At 35.2% G+C, this 22,278-nt stretch overlaps 2 protein-coding genes across 10 annotated transcripts in view; one reads left to right on the top strand and one right to left on the bottom strand.

Annotated features, from left to right (window-relative positions):
• The window catches only part of MARCHF7 (membrane associated ring-CH-type finger 7), a 48,561-nt gene extending 34,769 nt beyond the window's left edge, over nucleotides 1-13,792 (top strand). For 2 of the 7 annotated variants that reach the window (XM_070045975.1, XM_070045977.1), the window contains exons 7-10: nucleotides 5,375-5,484; nucleotides 8,352-8,465; nucleotides 9,934-9,982; nucleotides 10,628-11,500. In XM_070045975.1, coding sequence (XP_069902076.1) covers nucleotides 5,375-5,484; nucleotides 8,352-8,465; nucleotides 9,934-9,982; nucleotides 10,628-10,803 — 449 coding nt within the window. In that variant the 3' untranslated portion in view covers nucleotides 10,804-11,500. Of the gene's footprint in view, nucleotides 1-5,374; nucleotides 5,485-8,351; nucleotides 8,466-9,933; nucleotides 9,983-10,501; nucleotides 11,501-12,478 lie in introns of those variants that run through there. The other 5 variants (XR_004038586.3, XM_070045976.1, XM_030852691.2 and 2 more) reach the window with 5 other exon arrangements.
• Nucleotides 13,793-16,324: 2,532 nt separating this feature from the next.
• The window catches only part of LOC115851029 (CD302 antigen), a 129,253-nt gene continuing 123,299 nt past the window's right edge, over nucleotides 16,325-22,278 (bottom strand). For all 3 annotated transcript variants that reach the window (XM_030852687.2, XM_030852686.2, XM_060302390.2), the window contains 3 exons: nucleotides 21,514-21,687; nucleotides 20,218-20,244; nucleotides 16,325-16,853 (listed from right to left, as the gene is read on the bottom strand). In XM_030852687.2, the coding sequence (XP_030708547.2) occupies nucleotides 16,651-16,853; nucleotides 20,218-20,244; nucleotides 21,514-21,687 (404 nt within the window). In that variant the 3' untranslated portion in view covers nucleotides 16,325-16,650. The remainder of the gene's footprint in view (nucleotides 16,854-20,217; nucleotides 20,245-21,513; nucleotides 21,688-22,278) is intronic.

Genomic DNA, 22,278 nt, shown 5'->3' with positions numbered 1-22,278 from the left:
GAATGCCTTGTTGAGGTAAGGACATTTATACTTGAACGAAGAGGAGCTAGCTATTCTAGAATGAAAGGAAAAGCATTCCAGCACACAGAACAACTAGTACAGAGACTTTAAGGCGGGAATGACTTAGGTGTGTTTGAGGAATTGAATGAAGGCCCAGCATGGCTGGAATATAATTAGTGGGAAAGGAGAGGGGTGATAAGTTGAGGTAAGAGAGATTAGCAGAGGCTAGCTCATTTAGGACTTTGAGAGTTAATGTCAGAAGCTTAGGTTTTTAGGTAAGTGTCGTGGGAAGCCACTGAAGGTCAGGGGAGTGAAATGATCTTATTTATGTTTTGGCTGCTCTGTGAAGAGTGGAGTTTAGTGGGACAAGAGTAGAAGCAGGGAGGTCAACTGGGAATCTATTGTGTTGACCAACCAGGAGTCTGTCTTTACAAGAGGTAGTGATGGTGGTGGTAGAAATGGATGAGGGATTCTGGTATGTTTTGGAGGTAGATTCTATAAGACTCGCCAGTGGATTGGATGTGGTGGAGTGAAGGAGAAAGAACACTTAGCGAAGCTCATATTTTTGCCTTGAGCAACTAAATAAATGGTGGGGCCATTTACTGCAAATGAAGAAGACAGAATAGAATAAATTTGGGAGAGGAAACGTAGTTCTGTTTTAGAAATATTGTATTTGAACTGTTTATTAAATAACCATATGGAAATGGTTATGGGCAGTTAGCAAGACAGGCGTGATGTTTCAGGGGTTTTAGCGCAGAAAATAACAGTTTTAGGAATCATGATCACGTAATATTTTAAGATTTGAGATTAAGTAAGGTCACTTGAGCAAGAGCAGATATTAAAAAAATGAGCCCAAGGGCAGAACCCTGAGGCACCCAAACGCTTAGTGGGAACAGAGAAGGAGATTTGAGGAGCAGCCTCAGTCTGGTAGGAAGAAAACTGAGAAAATGTAGTGTTGTGCAAGCCAGAAGAAGAAAATGTTTTAAGAGGGTGTAACCAACCCTGTCAGGTACTGCAAAGAAATCAGAACAAAGAGATAAGAACAAAGAAATGGGGCTTCCCTGGTGGCGCAGTGGTTGAGAGTCCGCCTGCCGATGCAGGGGACGCGGGTTCCTGCCCCGGTCCACGAAGATCCCACATGCTGCGGAGCGGCTGGGCCCATGAGCCATGGCCGCTGAGCCTGCGCGTCCGGAGCCTGTGCTCCGCAATGGGAGAGGCCACAACAGTGAGAGGCCCAGGTACATCTTAAAAAAAAAAAAAAAAAAAAAAGGAACAAAGAAATGACAGCTGGATTTGGTAGCATGGATGACCTTGGTGACTTCAGTGCTGGGGAGGTGGTGGGGACGTGTCTTTATGATTAAATTGAGCTGAGTAAGACTGGGGAAGCAGCAGCATAGACGCCCTCTTACAATAAGCTTTACTGTCAAGGAGATTGGAGACACAGTAGGAATTGGAGAGTTATATGGGGTCATGGTACATGTTTTTGTTTTGTTTTTGTTTCGAGGTAGAAATTTGAGGGCATTTTTTATTTTAACAAGAGATACAATGGAGAGAAAAAAAATTATGAAAAGGGAAGGGAGGGCTTCCCTGGTGGCGCAGTGGTTGAGAGTCTGCCTGCCGATGCAGGGGACACGGGTTCGTGCCCTGGTCCGGGAAGATTCCACATGCCGCAAAGCGGCTGGGCCCGTGAGCCATGGCCGCTGAGCCTGCGCGTCCGGAGCCTGTGCTCCACAACGGGAGAGGCCTGCGTACCCGCGGTGAGAGGCCCGCGTACCGCAAAAAAAAAAGGGAAGGGAAAGATGGGATCCAGAGCACAAGTTGAGTAGTTAGCCTTTAATAGGAAAAAGGGTACTTCATCGCTAGAAAGCTAGTGTAGATATGGATTATTGATCAGATTGTTGCTTTGGTGAGAAGGTGCTTGAATTCCTATATAATTGCTTGTTTTCTTAGTAAGGTCTTTAGCTGATGAGGGGATGAGTTAAGAGATTTTCATGTGTGGGGAAAATAACATTCTAAAATGCTTTCAGGGTTTTCAGGTAGTACTAATGTCCATAAAAATCTGTGGCCATGAATATGATTTAAAAGTGGGATTGGGATACATGTACATTTTTTTAAGAAGCAGTTTTCAGGTACTTGGATACAGATGAGGATTTGAGTTTGATGGGTTTGGGACCTTTGCCAGGCAAGTATGATGAAGGGAGTTAAGGGTGTTATAAGGCTGTAGTTGTGGTAAGCCTAGAAATTAGACAAAATAAGGAAGGGAGTAAGGACATTAGGAAGTGGATAGCGAGAAGTGGTAGGGTCAGTGTCTCTGAATCTCAGTGACATTAAAGAGAATTGCCAGAGTAGGTGAGCTAAAATGATGAAAAGTTGTAGGTGCACAGGAGACGATGCTTAAAATACGGATTTTAAGAGTAGTGCAGTAGTACACTGCAATGACAGGGTCAAGGGTATGACCATAAAGTAGGTGGCTTAGGTGGGGAAGGGTAATATTGGAAGCAGGGATGTTGAGGAAGTCAGAATCAAATGTGGTCTTATGTGCATGTTGAAATAGCCAAGAAATAAGCTGGGTAAAGAAGAGACGTGCTAAAGTCATTAATGAATGAGGAGGGACTTAGAGTTTCAAAACAGCAATAGGTGTGGGGAGGGGGCATCTATCCCTATTTCTTGGTCCTGAGGTACAAAGCATTGTGGGGGAAAAAATGGCTGCAGAAGAGTATGTATCAGTTTGTGAGGCACTGTGGTTCAGGCTTGCAGTTGAAGAGATAATTCATAAAGGAGATTGGTTAAGAGGAATTTAATGTTAAACTATAAATACCAGAGGACCTAGTGAAATGTTACTCGTAGGGTAAGAATGTGACTAGTAGGGTAGGAAATTAGACCAGAGTAATAAATGTACATAATTGTGTGAAAAGGACAGTCTGATGATGATAGCTGGGTAGCATAGGCAAACAGGTTGTGAGGTATGATGGTATTAATTTTAATAATCTGTTGGAGGAGTTTGAGTAACCTATTCAAACTGGAGATTACGAGGCTAGTGGGAAACTTTTTTCCTGCAGCAAGGTTAGCAAAGGCCTCCTTGGGGTAGGGGGTTATCTTTTCTTGTAACCTAACCTGCTCCCGAACCTGTGGGATAGGGCTGTCTTACCTGTAGCAGCCTCTTCTTGGCTGTATAGTGTTATGACAGCCTCATAGGCTTTATTAGTCACCACCCTGGGGTGTTATTAAGATAAAATGAGTGCTCAGCATGGTTCTTGACACTTAGCAAGGGTCCAGAGATGTTAGGTATTACCAAAATGAAAAACAACTTGACTCACCTTCTGTTATATTTGCAATTGGATTGTTAGTATTATGTAGGCAGGAAAACAGATAACACAATATATTGTCTAAGAACATTGGATTTTTGGAGTTAGACATGCTTAGGTTGGAATATTGACTCCAACACTTAACTATAGGTTTTTGAGTAAGTCTCTTTTAACATTGGTTCTGAACCCTGGTTGCTGATCAAAATATTAACCATTGGAGTTTTTAAAAATATAGATGCCTCACATCCATTCCTAAACATTTTTAAGTAGGTCTGGGATTGAGCCTCAGTTTCATCATGAATAAAATTGAGTAATAGCTTGTTGTTATGGTCAAATGAGATGATGTTTATGAATAGTTTCTCACAGTATTGGACTCATAGTAAGTACTCAATTAAACAGGTTTTAAAGGTAATAATAAGTATTCATGGTCAAATGAATGTTAAGATCTCAAGAACTGAACCTTCCTTTTAAGTTTCCACAAGGCTTTCTCGTATTTACATAAAGACCCCCCATCTGGTAGGTGATTTCTCTGGTAGAGATTCATTTCAACATTTATTAGGCAGCTACTATATATGGACTGTTAAAACTCTACACGATGTTCAAAGATGAATAGAATACGTCTAGTACAAGTTTAGGCAAATGTAGTCAGGGCCTACTGAATGAGGTGGGGTGTAAAGGACAGAGTCCTGGATTAAAGATTGTAGGGATAAATGGGTTCCTCCCATCTGCGTATGGCCTTTTTGAACAACTTCTGTAGGTCACTTGTTCCGTGGAAGAGAAAAATGAAACCCTAAGATGTGAAAGACTTTGTTTTAATGATATCCAGTGTCCATATTTTATGACCATCACATTTTTTCCTGCTTGTGAATCAGAGAATAAATGTCTGATAAGAGAAAGCCTTCTGAAGTTTCACATTATTTATATTCTCCATCAGGTCATAATACTATGGACTTATCCTGAATCTCCAGAACTTCTAATCTATTTTGGCACATAACAAACACTCAGTAAATGTTAGTTAAATTGAATCTAAATCTTTATCTTGTTTATGCACGTGACTTGCTCTAATTTTTAGTACATTTTTTCATTTTAAAACCCTGTCTAAAAATAAACACAAGGGGGAAAATGTCTATTTATTTAATTAGACAAGACTTACTTAATTGGAGCCAGAAGCTTAGGAGTAACCAAATGTTGAGTGCCTATAGGACAGACGGAATTTTATTTAATTGTGGTAAAATATAAATTGATATAGCATGAAATTTGCCCTTTTAACCAATCCTAAGTATATAATTCAGTGACATTAAGTATATTCCAAATGTTTTGTGATCATCACCACTATTTATTTACAAAACTTTTAAGTCATCCTAATCAGAAATGTTATACCCATTAAGCACTAACACCCTTCTCCCCCTCCTCCCCAGCCCCTGCTAACTTCTGATCTACTTTCTCTGTGAATTTGTTTATTCTACATATTTCTTACAAGTGGAATCATACAACATTTGTCCTTTTTGTATCTTATTTGTGCCTTGTTTTACTTAGTTGTAGCATGTATAAGGACTTCATTCTTTTCATGGCGGAGGGGGGCTGTTTTTATCTGAACAAAGGTGGATCCCTTTTTTTGCCTTCTATCCTGCAGGGAAGACACATTTCTTAGACCACAGAAGGTCTTAGTATATGTTGTCACATTAAAGATGCTAGCCTGAGTATATGTAACTAGTTGTTTTAGATACCATGTTTTCTTGGCATCTTGCCAGAGTACTTGAGGAAGTAGGAAGTACAGATAACATTCCATTGTCAGCTTCCCATATCAAAATGTATGAGCATCTGGTGGGCTGAACCACAAATAATGGGTGGAGGCTTAGGTACCACAGAGTAGGACTTGACATGCACATCAGGTGTTACTGATTGATATTTTAGGAGACATTACTGGTTTATGGTCGTAGCACAGTCTCCCTGCTATCTCTTCCTCCCTGCCTTCCTTTCAGTTTTCTGTATTCCAAGCTTAAACCTACAAGGAAAAATGTTTTGTGGTGACCCTGCAAAATTAAGCTTTACTTGTAATTTTTTACCAGGTTCTTCGCTAGAGGCTGTAACCACCTGTGAACTCTGTAAAGAGAAGTTGCAGCTTAACCTGGAGGATTTTGATATTCATGAACTACATAGAGCTCATGCAAATGAACAAGTTAGTATATTTTGCCTAATTTACTTTGGTAAGTGTCTATTCTGTGCTTAAAGGACAACTCTTGAAGAAAAGATTAAATCATGGTCAGAAAACCTGCATTAAAATAATAACAACAATTTTCTTTTACTGCATTAGGTATGATTTTATAATTTTTCTTTACTTTCCTATAACTTTTTGAAAGTGAAAGGCAAAAAAGCAAGTCACAGGTTTAAAATTAAGGTAAAATTTATTATATGGTTGCTAAATAAAAGTGAAAATAAAGGCTTACTAAGGGGTCCCCAAATAGGCATGCTAAGAGCTGTCTTAGTTGTGAATACCTCTTAGTCCTAGAACATTTTTGAAACACCAAGCCCTGTATCTTCATCCTCTTTCTTCCTTCCTTCCTCCCTCCGTCCCTCCCTTCCTCCCTTCATTTTTTTTAATGTTAGGAATAGCTTTTTATGTGCCTATCTGCCCCCGTGTTCTTCTACTATCCTGGTTCCCTCCACTCTCCTCATTCCTACCTCCAACTTTATGTTGAACAACTTATAAAATCTTTTATTCCAAGTTCACATTGTTTATAAACCTCTTTCTTTTAGTATTTGTGTCATTATAGTCTATTCATATAATGAATAATCTGATCTTATTAAATTTTTTTTCAAATATTCTCATTTCTCAGATTTTGGGGTATTATTGATAAATGTTTTCCTCCTAATAATGATTTGGTCACTAATTTTTGTTTCTTGAAGCTTTAAATTAAAAAAAATTTTTGAGATGCTTAGATAGGTAGAATGAAGAGTTCAATATTATCCCCCTTTTCTTCCTCCTAAAGGAAAATTCTGGGGAAAAAAGATGTTAAAGGAGATTACAAGGATGACTCAAGAACCGTACTCTCCAAGTGTGCTTAGCATAATTGTTATAAAAAGAGATATGATGGTGGGAGAATGCATGAATGCTTGAAAAACACTTAAAGGAGTAGTGGACACCCCCCTTTTTTTGATAGAGGTAAAGTTCACATAAACATAAAAATCATTTTAAAGTGAACAATTTGGTATATTTGCGATGTTGTGCAACCACCACCGCCATCTACTTCCAAGACACTTTTATCTCTCCTAAAGAAAATCCTGTACCCGTTAGCCAGTTGCTCCCTGTCCCCTGCTTCCTTCGGCAACCTCCAACTGCCTTCTGTCTCTCTGGATTTATCCATTATGGATATTTCATATAAATGGAATCAAGCAACATGATCTTTTATGGATACCCTTTACTTTTAAAATGTGGGAATAATGAATACCCTTTGAAAATCTGATTAAAATCACACTCCTAACAAAATATACAAAGACACAATATTTGTATATGATTTAAGGGATTCCCAGATCCTTTGAAGCTGATTACTTAGATCCAGGTTAAGAATCACTGATTTAATTAATGAACCATTAAGGCAATTGATGTAGCATAGATGCTATTCATACTAATTATTACTTTATTCTTTAATGAGCCACTTGTCCAAAGAGAATAGTGTTTTCAGCAAGGAGTTGTCTTCAATCCCTAAGGAGTCTTTCTAGATAGCTGAGCATTGGTATTTTAAAGAACGGGGGAAAGAGTATGTAAAAATAGAATGATGGAAAGAAAAAATTTTTTTTTTCATCTTTTCAAAATGAGAGTAGATTTCAAAGGATGGTTTTCTTCTGCCATTCTTCCTTCTCTAGGTGCTCCATCATGTCTCTTAAAGGTGGTTCTTTGGCATTTCGATTCAACCAGGAATGTTTTCATGGTTCTCCAAGGATTTAATGACCCACAATCTTAAATAATTTAAGTGTGAGGAAATATTAGGTGGAGACATTGAAAAAGCAATGACAGTCTTGATTTAGCTTCCTGGCTTTAACTTCTTTGTTCTGTGTGAATCTTGGATTCTGGGGGCCCAAGAACTACTCTCATTTGAAATGATTAGTTTAATGCAGTTTATTTCCTCATTGTCCAGTAGCTTCAATTTTTTCAAGGTGATAAGCATTAAAATTTTTTTAAAAATTTTGAGGACATAAATTTATTTCCTTTTAAGTTAAAAATAAGAAAAGTAAGTGAAGATTTAAAGAAAGTTTTAATAAGTCAATTTCAGATTTCTTGAATGCTCTGTGGAATCTGATAACCCGTTACTTGCTGAAGTTGTTACTAAGAACATATAGTTCTTAACTTCAGATGAGTTAATTGCCAAAAATGGTACAACTTACAGGTAGTTCACTGTATAAAAATTACAGGACAGATTAGGTTTTTAATAACACTATATTCATGACTTGTATTCTTAGCTTCAGAACAACAATTTTGAACCAAAGGACAGTTTTTACCCACTATAAATTTCTATGTGAATGATACGAAGAACAGTTACTCTATTACCTTTATTAGTTCATTTTTATATCTGCTGTTGCCTTAAAGTTAATTATATTATGTAATAGACACTTGACCCATTTGACTAGGTTAATTGTATAATTTATTGATTTAGCTATAGATGAAATGATAATTTTAAGTAAACATTTGTAGCCATTTGTATTAATAAAATCTGTTAGGCTCATTATAACTTGATAGAACCAGAGCATTCATTCTGCCATCAAATGAGTTAAAAGTCCCACTTTTATATAAATTACATAAAAGAAGACTGTATGAAAATAAAGAGGATATTCACACACCTATTTGTACACCTTACAGCATTAGTAAAATTATGAAATTATGGAGCGTGACTTTTTATTTCTTGGTTTAATGGATGATGCTGTATCTCTTACTAAGACTGGATATGAATACATTTTCTCTAGTTTCTCAGTATACTTTGGATGTCAATCTCTTTGTCTATTAATTTTTCATTCTCCATATTCTTTTTCTCGTTTGCTTCCCTTTTGAAGGCTGAGTATGAGTTTATCAGCTCTGGTCTCTACCTAGTTGTGTTACTGCACTTGTGCGAACAAAGCTTTTCTGATATGATGGGAAATACGAATGAACCAAGCACACGTGTCCGAGTAAGTAACCTTGGAGCAGGGGAAAAGGGAGGATGTGATGCAACAAGTGTTTGCTTTGGAAAGCAGATTGTTTTATATGTTCACAGTCTATTTCCTTTGGGGAGTTCTTACATTAAAATCTTTCTTAAAATTAAAGGTACTGTAGATTTAATAGAAATTGCTGTCTGCCTTACCTCTTTATCAAGCAGCCTTATTTTCTCATAAAGCTGTTTTAGAAAAAGAAGTAATTTTCTAGCTCTTGAAGGTGATTGGAATATATTTCAGTGAAAAATGGGGACAGAATTGGAAGTACTAAGGAAAATGCTCTTTTTAATTAAAAAACAAAAACAAGACTCAGTATTTTAACTTAGAAACCTGAAATTGAACTCCAAAAACTGAAAGAGTATGGGAAATTAACTTCAATTTATTTGTTACTATCTTGTAAAAGATTACCAGTGTAGTAGTTTTTAAGCCTCCATATTTCAAACTACTTAAGATCTGGACTATTTGGTATTTAGTCTATACCCTATTGCCTTAATTTAACACTTAAGCTAGCTGTTTGTTAGGTATTTTTAATTAAATGGTACTGTTATGGAAATTTATACTGCCTTGCCCATTTTATGTAGTGGGGACTAGAGTCTATATCTCATTACAGTAGCATTCTGAACACCTACTATCTTGAAATGTATTCATAAACATATCCTTCAAACTATTTTTTATATAGATATTCTCTTGGTGATGAAAATTTAGTAGAGTTTATGGTGAGGTATAATGTTTCCATTATATTATCAAATAGCCAATTCAGTGTATATGGGTAGAACATTTTTCTGTAATCATGTAAACACTATTCCTGTGAGCCAGTTGACAGATTTATTATCATTCAGAGAAAAGAGAACGAACTATCAAGAGCTTTCAGAATTTGAGCAAAGAGCTCTTGATTTCTAAACAGGCAACTTACCTCTTCAGAGTGAACGAACCATATAAAGTATATAATAATATGTGTTGAATTCATGCCTTTGTAAAAGGTATACACAAGTTAATATTAAAGTGGAAGTCACTTTTATGATTTTTTTAAAAGTACGGAGTCAAATGTAATACTTCTAGGCAGGAAAATACTGATTTATTATTTTAATTGACCACTAAAGTTCACTTGGGTCCAAAATGCAGAGGTTTAATTTTTTTCTCCATAGTTTTTGGAAGTATTATATCAATGCAAGAAGACAGCGGTATTCATAGAATATTATATCTGCTCCCAGTTTCTACATGATTAATATATGATTTTTACATAGGTAATAATGATTATATAAGACATTAAAAAAAATCATATCCTTAAGCTTGTAAGTTTTGATGTGGGGGGAGAAAGACCCCCTATTTAAAGGCTTAAAATTATGTTTGACTTTTAAGTAGAAATGAATCTCTTATACTGATTCTCTCTTTAGATCCATTTGCTACATTTAAACTACTGTATTTCTTTCTGCATTGTTTCTAGTTTATTAACCTTGCAAGAACTCTTCAGGCACATATGGAAGATCTCGAAAGTAGGTGGAATTTCCCCTCCCCAGACTTGTTGAATTTACTTTTGCAAATTAAACCCACAGAGCAAAACCTAAGTATATATATACTCTTTCTACCAAATTAGAGCTTCATTTATAGGCTTAATAATACCAGAATAATTGATTTGGGAAAGATGGGTTGGGCAACTGACACTAGTTTTTTAAGAGCCTATTTTTTAAAAATTAAATTAATTTTAATGTATGGAAGGGTGTTATTATAACCATCGGTATTTTATTTAAAATAAAAAAATATATTTAATCACCTTAATTTTAACACTTTTAATGTTAACACTTTTTTAAAAGAAGACGTTTAACTACTAATCAAAACACACTTCTTTAGATTTTTTGTGTGTGAAATTTTACTTGTTCTTTAGCTTTGTTAGATCATAAAAGGTGTTCCCTGGGTTTATATACAGTTCTAGGAATATAATGGTGAAAGAGTCCTAATTCTGAGTCCCTAACAGAAGCCATAGTTTTTTGTTTTTTTTTTTGCTCCTTGTTCAGGTCCTCATGGACCTTTAATAGGCAGCCAGCTCCGCCAGCAGCTCCAATCTCTTAAGATCACGTTCCAGCTTTAGGACTTCTGCCTGGGCTCCTATGTGAAGGCACTTAATGCCCAAATCTTTACAGGCATCTGCACAGCTTACCCTCTTCTCAAAGTCCTACAACCTCCAGGGTGCTTCATACCAGGTGGGCACAGATATTGGTGGCTCTGGAACAGTTCCTGGGAATCCAAGATTACCCTATTGTGCTTTTTCACCCAAAGCAACTGGCATCCCATGATCAGATTCCAGTACACTCTTTGAAGTGTTTTTATATATGTATTCTCCAATTGATTATCTTCTATCCTCATCTTCAAAATACTTGGACTGTTAACCTGTAGTGTGCATAATATTTTTACCTCTAGAGAAAGCTTAGCATCCTTTGAAGTAAGGTTTTTTTTAAGTTTTAAAAGGATTAGAGGTACAACTAGGTAATGCATTTTCACAATTTTAGTTAGTATGTGTGGAAATGGTATATAAAGGAATCAAATGGTATAATAAAGTGGGACTTCATTAGTGTAAATCTTTTTTTCCTTCATTCCTTCTTAGTTCAGATCCATCATGTTAGCTAGTACAAAGATTAGTTCTGTCTTTTGTAAATTATAATTGATACTTTGTCAAATGTGATGAGAGTAATTTGTTGCAGTGTACATTTTCCCCAGATTGCTTGTTTTTTTTCAACTAACATTCTCATTTAGAATTTAGTTTTCTAAACATATAGGAGGGTCTACTCCCAACCTGTGAATGAGAGGAAAAAGGTGAAGTTGAAATATATACCCAGACTCAACTGAGAGTGAAAGATGTGGGTGCTACAAGTTAACTTCTAAGTACTAGAGTATTAATACATTCTGAAAATTGGTTCTGACTGAATTTTGTTCTGTAGAGTTAATCCAATAGAAAACATGAGAAATTCTCTGAAAAGCTATTTTATTTTTTAGTTTAACATTTCTCCATGATATTGCATAAAAGTTAAGCATAGGATTTACTCTTCATGAGCTAAGTATATGCTTGATATTTATTTAAAGTGGATTTTAAATTTCTGCAAGGTAAATATATGGAGATTGAAGTTTCATCTATACGTGTTGCATAATTTTTTCTTGTTGATTCCATTTGCTGGTTGCCCTTAAATTGTCCAGTATTAAATACAAGAAGAGTGTATATTTAACCTTTCTGCCCTTGATAATAGGGGAAATGCCGGTAGGATGTTTAGTGAACTTCCGTTTTCCTTCACATGCAGACAGTTACATAGTCTTGTACTTACTGTGTCCTTCTTAAAGACGTTCGTGGAAGTTTTATATTAAACTCTTGAGCCACTAATGACTTTAAAATAAATTGAGGTCGGACATGTTGCGAGAGTGATAAATTTCTGACAATGTGGAGGCATAGGAATAATCTCAACAAAAGGTTTTTACTAAATCCAATTATATCAACTTAGGCTGTGTCTATATAAAGCTTTTTTGACTGACTAGAGCTTTTTCTTGGCATTGTATAGACATAGCTCTGATGTAAATTTCAAGAACACCCATAACCTGTTATTCTATGTACATTTTTTTCATTCTCATCCGATACATCAAACATGCAGCGGTAATAAGCCAGATTCTACTCAGGTGTGTGAGAGCACTTGCCTTAAGTTTACTCTTTCTTTCTCTAGTGTATTTCTCATTAGCTACTATGAACACAAATTGATCTCAGAAACTTTTTAGATGTTCTTGGATCACATTTTTAAACATTTTCATTTTAATAAAAACTAACAGAAGAAAAAAGTGTGGGGGTGGGAGCGTTGTAGACGGGCCTCACCCACAGTCAGACCGCCCTAACCCTGGCATATACTACATTGGGGTTTTTATCGTACAAGTCATTGCTGTTCTGGCTTCATACTTACACTTCCATTCTCATCCCCCTTAAAATCATTCTTGATCATCCTGTTTTCTTTCAACAGCTTCAGAGGATGATTCTGAAGAAGATGGAGACCATAACAGAACATTTGATATTGCCTAACTTCACATGAGACAAATGGATGATCTGTGAACAGTGTTTATTAAAACTGGCAATTAAGTATGAATTAATTTTCTGGGGAAATACCTATTGAATACATTTACTGTCTATATATATATAGAATGAAAAAATATATATATATACACACACATATTATGCATGTATATATATGTTCATTCTCAAGTGTTGCTGAATTAAAATTCTGCTGGGCCTTTTAACATGGCCAGTGAATCTGATGTTTATAAACTGGTAATTAAAAGTATTTTTCTTTTAGATGAGTGGGGAAAGTGTTACCCTTGTTTTAAATATCTAAGCAATGCTGACAGCCCTTTTTTGTGTTGTGATTACTGTAGTTATATTTATGAAAAAAGGTTGGTGTTTTAGTCTCGTTAGTGAAAAAAGTGGGACAAAGTATGCTTTTAGAATAAATTGCCAAATGGCACCTAATTATTTTTCTTTTTAAAATGCCTTAAGTTGCGGTCTCATTTTCATAATCACTTGCTTCCAGTGTTTAAAAAAAAAAAAGAATGGGGAGAAAGTTAAGAAGAGCATTCATTATATTAGGTTTCCAAATTTAATTTGAATTCTAAATTCACTTAGCAATGGTCTAATTTTTAAAATATATAAAGTGTACAAATGGATAACTTTTTGTATTGATGTGCAAAATGCAGATTATATTTGATAGGCCATAGTATGTAGATATTCCTTTTAGGAATATTACAGCTGTAAATTATATCAGAATTGCCAGTCAGATGCTATTTGGTTAAAAATATTATTGCAGTCTCAAGTTAAATATTTTTAAATCCCACATTCAGAATTTAAAACACTGGTTTTCAATGTGTTTTTTAGTGTTGTCACTTCTTTATAGATAAATATGATATAAATAACCTGTTTGGATCCTGGTCGTTTTTAACTGTTCCTTGGTAATTCTAAGCATTTATTTGATGACTTAATATTTTTCACTACCTTTAGAGAAGAGATGAACATTAACTGTTCACCATACTGTGGTCCTGAGTTGTGTATATGTCCATAACACTGTATATTTTCTCTGTCAACACCCTTAGGATACACTTAAAAACGCCTGCAGGTGGGTTTCAGGTTAAATAAAGTCTTTTGTCCAGCTACTTTTTCAGAACCCAAATAGAAACCATGTAATTTCTCACATGTGAATCAACAGTTTGCCCACATTCAGTCAGATTGTTGGTCTTAATGTAAAACTTCGGCTTGAAATAAAGTGCATACTGATTGATTTACTATAGTTTGAAATGTTTCCTTTTAAACTGGTGCTCAAAGAAGCCTTCAAACCTTATAGCCAAGAATCTTATTTTAAATCCCGTTTTATATGAAATATAATTGTTTGTTTCTAAAATATTTGTTCAGCTTCTGCCTGTCAACTTCTGCCTGTTATCTTTGCGTTGCCTTCCTTAAAGCAGATATGCAAAATTTAAGGATGTCAGTAATATCTATTCTACAGGTCTTTAGGGATGCTTTGAATTTGAAACATTTATGCTTTTAATAGAACTCAGCATGAAAATGTAGTGTCTTAACCCACAGAATTTTTTATTTAAAAATTTTAAGTAAATGGTAGAAAACATTCCATTGGTGTGCATACAATTTATTTATGGTTTTGCTATATTAACTGCTAAATGACAGATACAGACAGTGGCTTGGGCTTTATAGTATTCTTGTAGTTCCTTTGTACCACTTAGTATTTCAATGTTGTATTAGCTTCATATGTCCTGTAAATGTGAATTAGAGGGAATAAGAAAAATCTTTCATTGGTATCACTTTTAAATTCTGAACAAAATAGAGACCATATACTACTCAAGTTCCTAAGAATTTAAGATTGCAAATTCCTAAGAAAATGTAGTTAAAGTAAATGGCAGCTAAAAGTAATGATAGTAGTAATAGTTGCCAAACATAAGAATTACATTGTCATTATTGGGTAGAACCAAGATGTTTGAAGAAAGCAGTTTATACATTCTGAATATAAACAGGCATGCTAATGTTACTGTTAATATTAAAAATAAACACAGACTTGAATGATTCAGTTATCTGTTGACCACCAAATAGATACAAGGGCCTACTACAGATGTTCAGATATATAAAGAGAATTAAGATTTAGCACTGCATTACCGGGGTCTTTAAGGACTTGTTTGAAAATAAAATCAAACATGGAAAATTAAATCAGTTAAAACAGCCATTTTGGTAGAGCTGTCATTATTAGGTAGAAGTTATTGAAATGAACTGAAGAAAATTAGTTATGTAGAAGTGGAAGGGGAGACTCTAGAGCAGCATTGTCCACTGAAACTTTCTATGATAATGGAAATGTTCTACAATTTGCATTGCCCATCGTGGTAGCTCCTAACTGCATGTGATCTGAGCATTTGAAATATGGCTAGTGCAATTGAGGAAATGAACTTTATTTAAATAGCCACATGTGGCTAGTGGCTACTGTATTAGATACTGTAAAGATCTGTGATTGATAGTTACAAAGCTTTAAGGAACAGATGGCTGGCCTCAGTTCTTAAAGGAGTGGTAGAATTTGAGTAGCAAAAGCAGTAAGGAATTCTAGTCTAATGTTCACGATTAGCAGCACTATTAATACTCTATCAGTAATAAAATAGACATCGCAATCAATACACAAAATCTCGAAGCTTTTACAGAGCATAATCGTTTTGTAATAACACCTAGTATAAAGTTTGTTTTTTAGTACCACATAGTCACATTATTCACTTTGCAGTTATTCATGTCTCATTAAGAAAACTGCCATTAATTGTGACGAGGGATGTTTCTGATTCATGGTGGCCAGTGGAAACAGATGGCGCAAGCTAGGACTTCGTTGCCACGGGTCAACCTTGAGAGATAGTGTCTCTATCCATATGAAAAGTATTCCCATAAGATGATAGATGATGGGATATGCATTAGGGAGAGAGATTACTTTCCTCGCACTTCCAAGTTTCTACGTAAAGTAAATACAATTTTATGTGAAGTACATACATTATCTTTTCTAATTCTGTGTTTTTAAGTTGCTAAAGAAATCATAGTTTCAGCTTTCTTCCATTTTCATTTTTTACCCCCCAAATGATTATTTCACCATTGTCTTAAAATGTACAATACACATACTGAAAACTTTGAACATGATCACTACAGTAGTATTTAGTTTTTCTCTGCAGTTATTGCTTACACAGGTTTCATGTCATTGAACGATAAACTTCATCAAGGCTTGGGGAGCATGAGATATATATAGGAACAGATATGGCAGTAGGAGAAAAATCCTTGAAGGACACTATGACCCAAGAGTTACCCGCAATGCCAGCCTCCTCTACACCTTCCTGGTATGGCTGTAATTTTTTTTTGTTTCACAAAATTTATTAAATCTTACTGAAATTCTGACCATTTATTATCAGTGCTAAATACTGTTTGTTTGTGGTCCAAAACAGTGTTCTAAGAGTACTGAAACTGTATAATTACATGGCATATGGGGTGTTAAAAATCTGTAAAATTTTCTGCATTACTAAATCATGAAGATGGAAATATTAGAGGAATTATCAGAGTAACCAGCATAAGTGATATCTAAATATAGAGAATCTATCTTAAGGTCAGGTTTATTCTCCATATCTTACTGATGAAGGAGCAAGACCATAGAAATTACTAAAGGCCTAGTGATTGCTAAAATTATAGTGATGATAAGTAGAAGTTTTCTTTTTTTTTTTAATTCAACTATAAACCAAGGTGGTTCAACTCACTCTGGGAGGGAAGATGGAGGAGGTAAAACAAGTAGACTGGGTTTTTTTTTTTTTTTTTTTACCTGATTTACTATTAATAAATAGTAAATCAGGCTTTAAGCTTTCCTTCATTCAAGTGAACGGTGCATTTGGGGAGGTGGTTAAAACCATTAAATTATATCTAAGATTGTTCCTTTTTAAAAAACTTTGTTCTTATAATCCTAAAGATTAATTTTTGTCACAGTCAGTGATAACATGAGAATAGTGAACATTACTGGAATTAGGTAATCATAAAAACCATGATTTTCATTGTTAGGTTTTATATTAAAATCTTGCATAGGAATCACTGTCAAGGTATTTGATGTCTTAATCTGAGATTTCCAGAACCTTAGTCGAATTGAACATCATATTCGTTTTCCTCTGCAACTACTAAAACACAGTCATCATTATAAGGTGATTGGGGTGCAGCTGAAAAAACTGTGGTGAAACCAGAATCCAAACTTCTTTTGTACAGGAACCAAACAACTGCTCCCAAAACTGTCAAAATTACTGTGCTAGCAATCACCAAAGCTGATATTAGAATATGGTTATCTGAAAAGGAAAAGACAAAAGAAAATATGGGAAATCAGAATATACAAGTTGATAGCATTGCTTTTTGGGGAGCACAAATATAGTTTCATCACATAAATATTTCACTATTTTGAGAATTTCTCACATTGGTTAGAAAAACAGTTACACACATTTATTCCTATCAAGATTTATATTTCTTAGCTTGAATAATTGCCATACTTCAAAATTTGAAATAAACTTTGCAGGTCTCCAGTCTACTTTAAGATCCTAAAATGGAAATTATCCACACTGAAGGTTTCACCATATATTTCTGTTTGCATATATCATTTTATGTTATCCAGAGTATACATGTGCATAGCTTAAAATTCATAGTTCTACAGGGTATGTAATGATAATACTGTGTTCTTCCTGCCCTACTACTACTCACCCTTAATTACCATTCTTCAAAGCAGCCACTCTTGTTACTTCTGTTATTTGCCTCCATGCATGCTTATACTGCTCTCTGATTTAAAAAATTTTTTTTAATTGTAAAATATGCATAACAAAATTTACCATCTTAACCATTTTAAAGTGTGCAGTTCAGTAGCATTAAGTACATTTACATTGTTGTGCTGTGTCACAACCATTCAACTATAGAACTTTCATCTTGCAAACCTGAAAACTGTTATTAAATATTAAGTCCCCATTCCCCCCTCTCCCCGGCAACCACCATTCTACCTTCTGTCTCTGAGGCTGACTACTCCAGGTACCTCAAATAATTAGAGCCATACAGTATTTGTCCTTTTGTGACTGGCTTATTTCACTTAGCCTAGTGTCCTCCAGGTTCATGCATGTTGTAGCATGTGTCAGAATTGCCTTTTTAAGGCTGAATAATATTCATACTATGTATATACCATGTTTTACTTACCCATTCATCTGTAGATGGACACTTGATTTGGTTCCACCTTTCTGGCTACTGAGAATAATACTGCTATAAACATGGTTGTTTAAATTCTGTTCAAGTCCCTGTTTTCACATCTTTTGGGTATATACTGGATCATATGGTAATTCTATGCTAAATTTTGGGGGGAAGCTCCTGTACTGTTTCCACGGCGGATGCACCATTTTACATTCCCATCAGTAGTGCACAGAGGTTCCACGGTCTCCACATTCTTGTCAACACTCGTTATTTTGTTTTCTTTTTTTTTTTTTTTGGCTTGGTTTGGTTTGGTTTTGGCTGCACCGTGCAGCATGTGAGATCTTAGTTCCCCAACCAGGGATCAAACCCATGCCCCCTGCAGTGGAAGCACAGAGTTTTAACCACTGGACCACCAGGAAGTCCCTCTGTTTTCTTTCTTTTCTTTCCTTCCTCCCTCCCTCCCTTTCTCTCTTTTTTCTCTTTCTCTCTCTCCCTTTCTTTCTCCCTTATTTCCCTTTCTTTTTTCTTTTTGATAGCCAACTTAATGAGTGTGAGGTGGTGCTTTGCTTTTTTTTTAGATGTTATATTCATCTTATAGAAGAGTGAGAATTTAACTCTCCTATATACACATGAACCCAGTGAACCCATAAACACTCCTTTCCTCCTCTTCTGTCATAGCAAGCTCCAAACTGAGTAATCATGATATTAAGGAAAAAATAAGGGCAAAAGAATAGGCATTTTATAAAAGAAGATATCCAAATGGCTAATAAATGTGTGAAGGTGCTCAACTTCATTTTTCATCAGGGAAATTAAAATAAGATCACTCGGACTTCCCTGGCGGCGCAGTGGTTGAGAGTCCGCCTGCCGATGCAGGGGACACGGGTTCGTGCCCCGGTCCGGGAAGATCGCACATGCTGCGGAGCAGCTGGGCCCGTGAGCCATGGCCGCTGAGCCTGCGCTCCGCAACGGGAGAGGCCCGCGTACCGCAAAAAAATAAAAATAAGATCACCCTACATACCCATCTGAATGGCTAAAATTTGACAAGACCATCATCGGATGGACGTAGAGCAAATGGAACTTGTCAGCAGGAATGTTAACATGGTTCAACCACTTTGAAAAATTATTTCTAATAATGCTAAACATTATTAGCTACCCTATGGCTGTTTCAAGGAAAATGAGAACAAAGGTCCAAAAAAAAGAGTATGAGAATGTTCATAGTACGATCACATTCATGCCAGACTAATAATGATCAAGTATCCATAAACAGGAGAATGGACAAATTATGGTGTGTTTATAAAGTAGTATGCAGCAATAGAAAAAGTACAATATATATGTGCAGCACTGATGAATCAAAATATTCTGACTGAAAAAGTTACATTTATGTGAAGTTCAAGAGCAAACAACTCTAACCTAAGATGATAGAAAGCAAAAGTGGTTGCCTGTGGGGTGGATGCTGGTAGGGTGGGCATTTATTGGGAGGGGCATGCGGGAATTTTGTGGTGTGATGGAAATGTTCTATCTCGATTTGAGTGGTGGTTATACAGGTTTATACATAAGCAACCACCAAGGTGTACATTTAAGATTGTGCATTTTATCCTCAGTTAATTACACATCAAAAATATGGAGGTTAAAAACTGCTACACAATTTGCAAAAATTTCATAACTGGCATTCACACATTATTTTTGGGGATGCAAAATGGTACAATTTCTCTGAAACTATCAGTATTGATCAAAGTTATATATTCATGTTCAATACGGCAGTTATATTTCAGGGAATCTAAGATAAACATGTTTTTGTGCAAGGTGATTCATTCCTTGCAGCACTGTAATAGCAAATGTTTGGAAACAACCCAGTAGGGGTCTGGAGTTGGTAAATAATTGAATGTATCTATACAATGGAAGAGTATACAGTTGTAAAAAAGAATGAAGATTTATCTATAGGTAATGATATGGAGAGGTATTTAGTGAATAAAAAAGTAAGTCATATCTCTTAATTTGTTTATGTTGGCAAAAGAAACACTAGACATTTAAAGAAGAAACTGAATTAGTGCCCAATAAGGGTTCAGGTAGAATAGGATGGAAGGAGACAGAGTTTTCAGTGTTTGCCTTATATAGTTTTGCTTTTGGAACCATGTAAATATATTACCTGTTCCTTTCCCAAAAAATACATTTAGTAAGCCCTAAGACAGATTCTTCATGAACTGTAATTACAACTATAAGAAAAACTTTTTTTAACAAAAGATGCAGTCATTTTCCACAAAAACAGATAATGGAGCAATGAGGAGATAGAATTTGGTTTTAAAAAAATGTTCATTTCATACGTAACTTGCAGATATATTTAAAGTGTCAAGTCTTTCTGTATTCTTATAAAAGTTGTTCTGCTTTACACTGTCATATAATTAAAGAGGTCTTCAGTACTACTTTAATATGCTAGAATCTTAATATATTCTTTCTTGTGGGAAAAATTTAACAAAAGACCATACTTACCTGATAAATATTTCTTTTCATATGGGACTAGAATACAAAAGAAAATCATAATTAATTTAAGTATGCCTTATTCTAAGAATGCTTCTAAACACTTTCAAAGTAGTTTAAAACGAACCCTTTAATAGCTTAGTATTACCCATATTTCTGTTGCTTGGTCATGTGTCTGTATTATCTGTTTTGAACTCAGTTTTTTTAAAAAAGGATGTAGAGAGGTAAAAACTCATTAGCTCAGTTGGTGGAAAAAGAATAAGGGAACTCAAGAAAAAGACAGTGATGAAGTGAGGGAAATAAGAGGATTTGGGTTGGAAAGTCTGTAGAAACAGTAAAAGTATACAATTGTGACCTTACCTTGGTAGTACAGACTTGCTCACTATTTCTGATGTATTGAAGTTATAGTTTAATTAAAAATTTGGCTTATATAATGGTGCCCTGAGGCATAGTATATGAAAAGAACCAACTTTCTAAAAATCCAACAAATATTGGAAGTCAAATGCTACTACTATAAAAGTGTGACTGATTAGTCAAAAACCCTGCTGAGGCAAGTTTAAAAAAAAAAAATTGTATGTAGTTCCAGATGTAAAGAAAGGAAATAATCGGAGGCAGATGTACAGTTTTGGTTTGCAGTTGGAGTAGAAGGGGGGAATATTAAGGATGCAATGCGGGAAATGTCTGTTTCTGTCTTGTTTCAAGCAACCCAAAATTGTATTTTGAAATTTAAATGTCTTTAGTGAGAAAACAATTCTTTCTACAACATAAAAGAACTAATGTTTAACAATAATATGAAAATATTTTGGGACAGGATAATTTTGTTCATTAGAAAGCACTGTGATGTGAGAGAAGAAAACTTATACTTTAATCCAGAGTAAATTATAAACTATGATGCAATTTTTCTTGGCCTAATCAAAGATGTCCTTGAATCAAATTCTTTTTACACTAACATTAGAATTCTGGAATCAGCCATGATTATTTTTCACCACTTCCACTGTTTAACCAAATCACAAAGAGGCTATTATAATTCCTTTGAACAACATAAGAAATTTTTGACTTCTTAGAAGCTCTAAGAATAAGCAGATAGAATAAAAGTATGCCTGGTTCACATGATCTGGCCCTACCTCTGAAATGTAATAGGATTACATATTTGACTTCCAAGAGTCTTGGGAGCAAACCAACCCAGTATCTTCTGAAGTCTTACTTCCTCTTTATATTGAGGCACACATCACAAAGAAAATTATTTTAAAACCAGTCCTATTTTCCCCACCTCTCTTAGAATGGAAAAAAGCCTTCAATTATACTTACTAGCTGCTTTACAAAGGGTTCCTTCCACAGAAGAAACTTCACAATTTCCTTTTTTCCAATCACCTGTCTTGGTGTGCAAAAAGGCACAGGTGTCAACTAGATCCTTGCCATCTTCTTGGTCTGACCACTTAACAAATGTCATATTTGACTTGTCAAACCACTTGAAGCTGTCATCTGTCAGTTAAGGAAAATTTTTAACGTTATGACAGTATAAAATGTGTTAAAAGAAAGTCAAAGAAAGGGTCTAGCTTTATTTTTTTTTAACTCTTTGACCACGCCTCATGGCTTGTGGGATCTTAGTTCCCTAACCAGGGATCGAACCCGGGCCCTCAGCAGTGAAAGCATGGAGTCCTAACCACTGGACACCAGGGATTTCCTGGGTCTAGTTTTAAAGGTAGGAAGTTACTAAGATATGTCTGGTCTAAACTTCTGATTGTAGGATTTAAATTAGAAGGAGGAATATATCCTGTACACAGGCAAAAGATACTGGTTCAAAAAGGTTCTGAAGATCCCATTTGTGATTAAAATATATATATAATTTTCATGAAGAAATAGTCAAGAAAATAGTTAAAATGTTAATGGTAACCTTAGTAATTTCATTTCATTTTGAAAATTATGTACTTTCTATTTTCAACAGTGACAGTAAATACATTTACATAGTATTACCCTGACAGTTGTCTATCTTTATCCTATTGTTGACACTAGTACCAATTTTTATTACCCTACCATATTACAGAAATACTGAGTCTAGAACCATATTTTAAT

Source organism: Globicephala melas, chromosome 7 (genome assembly GCF_963455315.2).
Source record: "Globicephala melas chromosome 7, mGloMel1.2, whole genome shotgun sequence".
Lineage (NCBI taxonomy): Eukaryota > Metazoa > Chordata > Mammalia > Artiodactyla > Delphinidae > Globicephala > Globicephala melas.
Note: the sequence above shows the minus strand (reverse complement) of the source record. Positions and strands in the feature narration are given on the sequence as shown.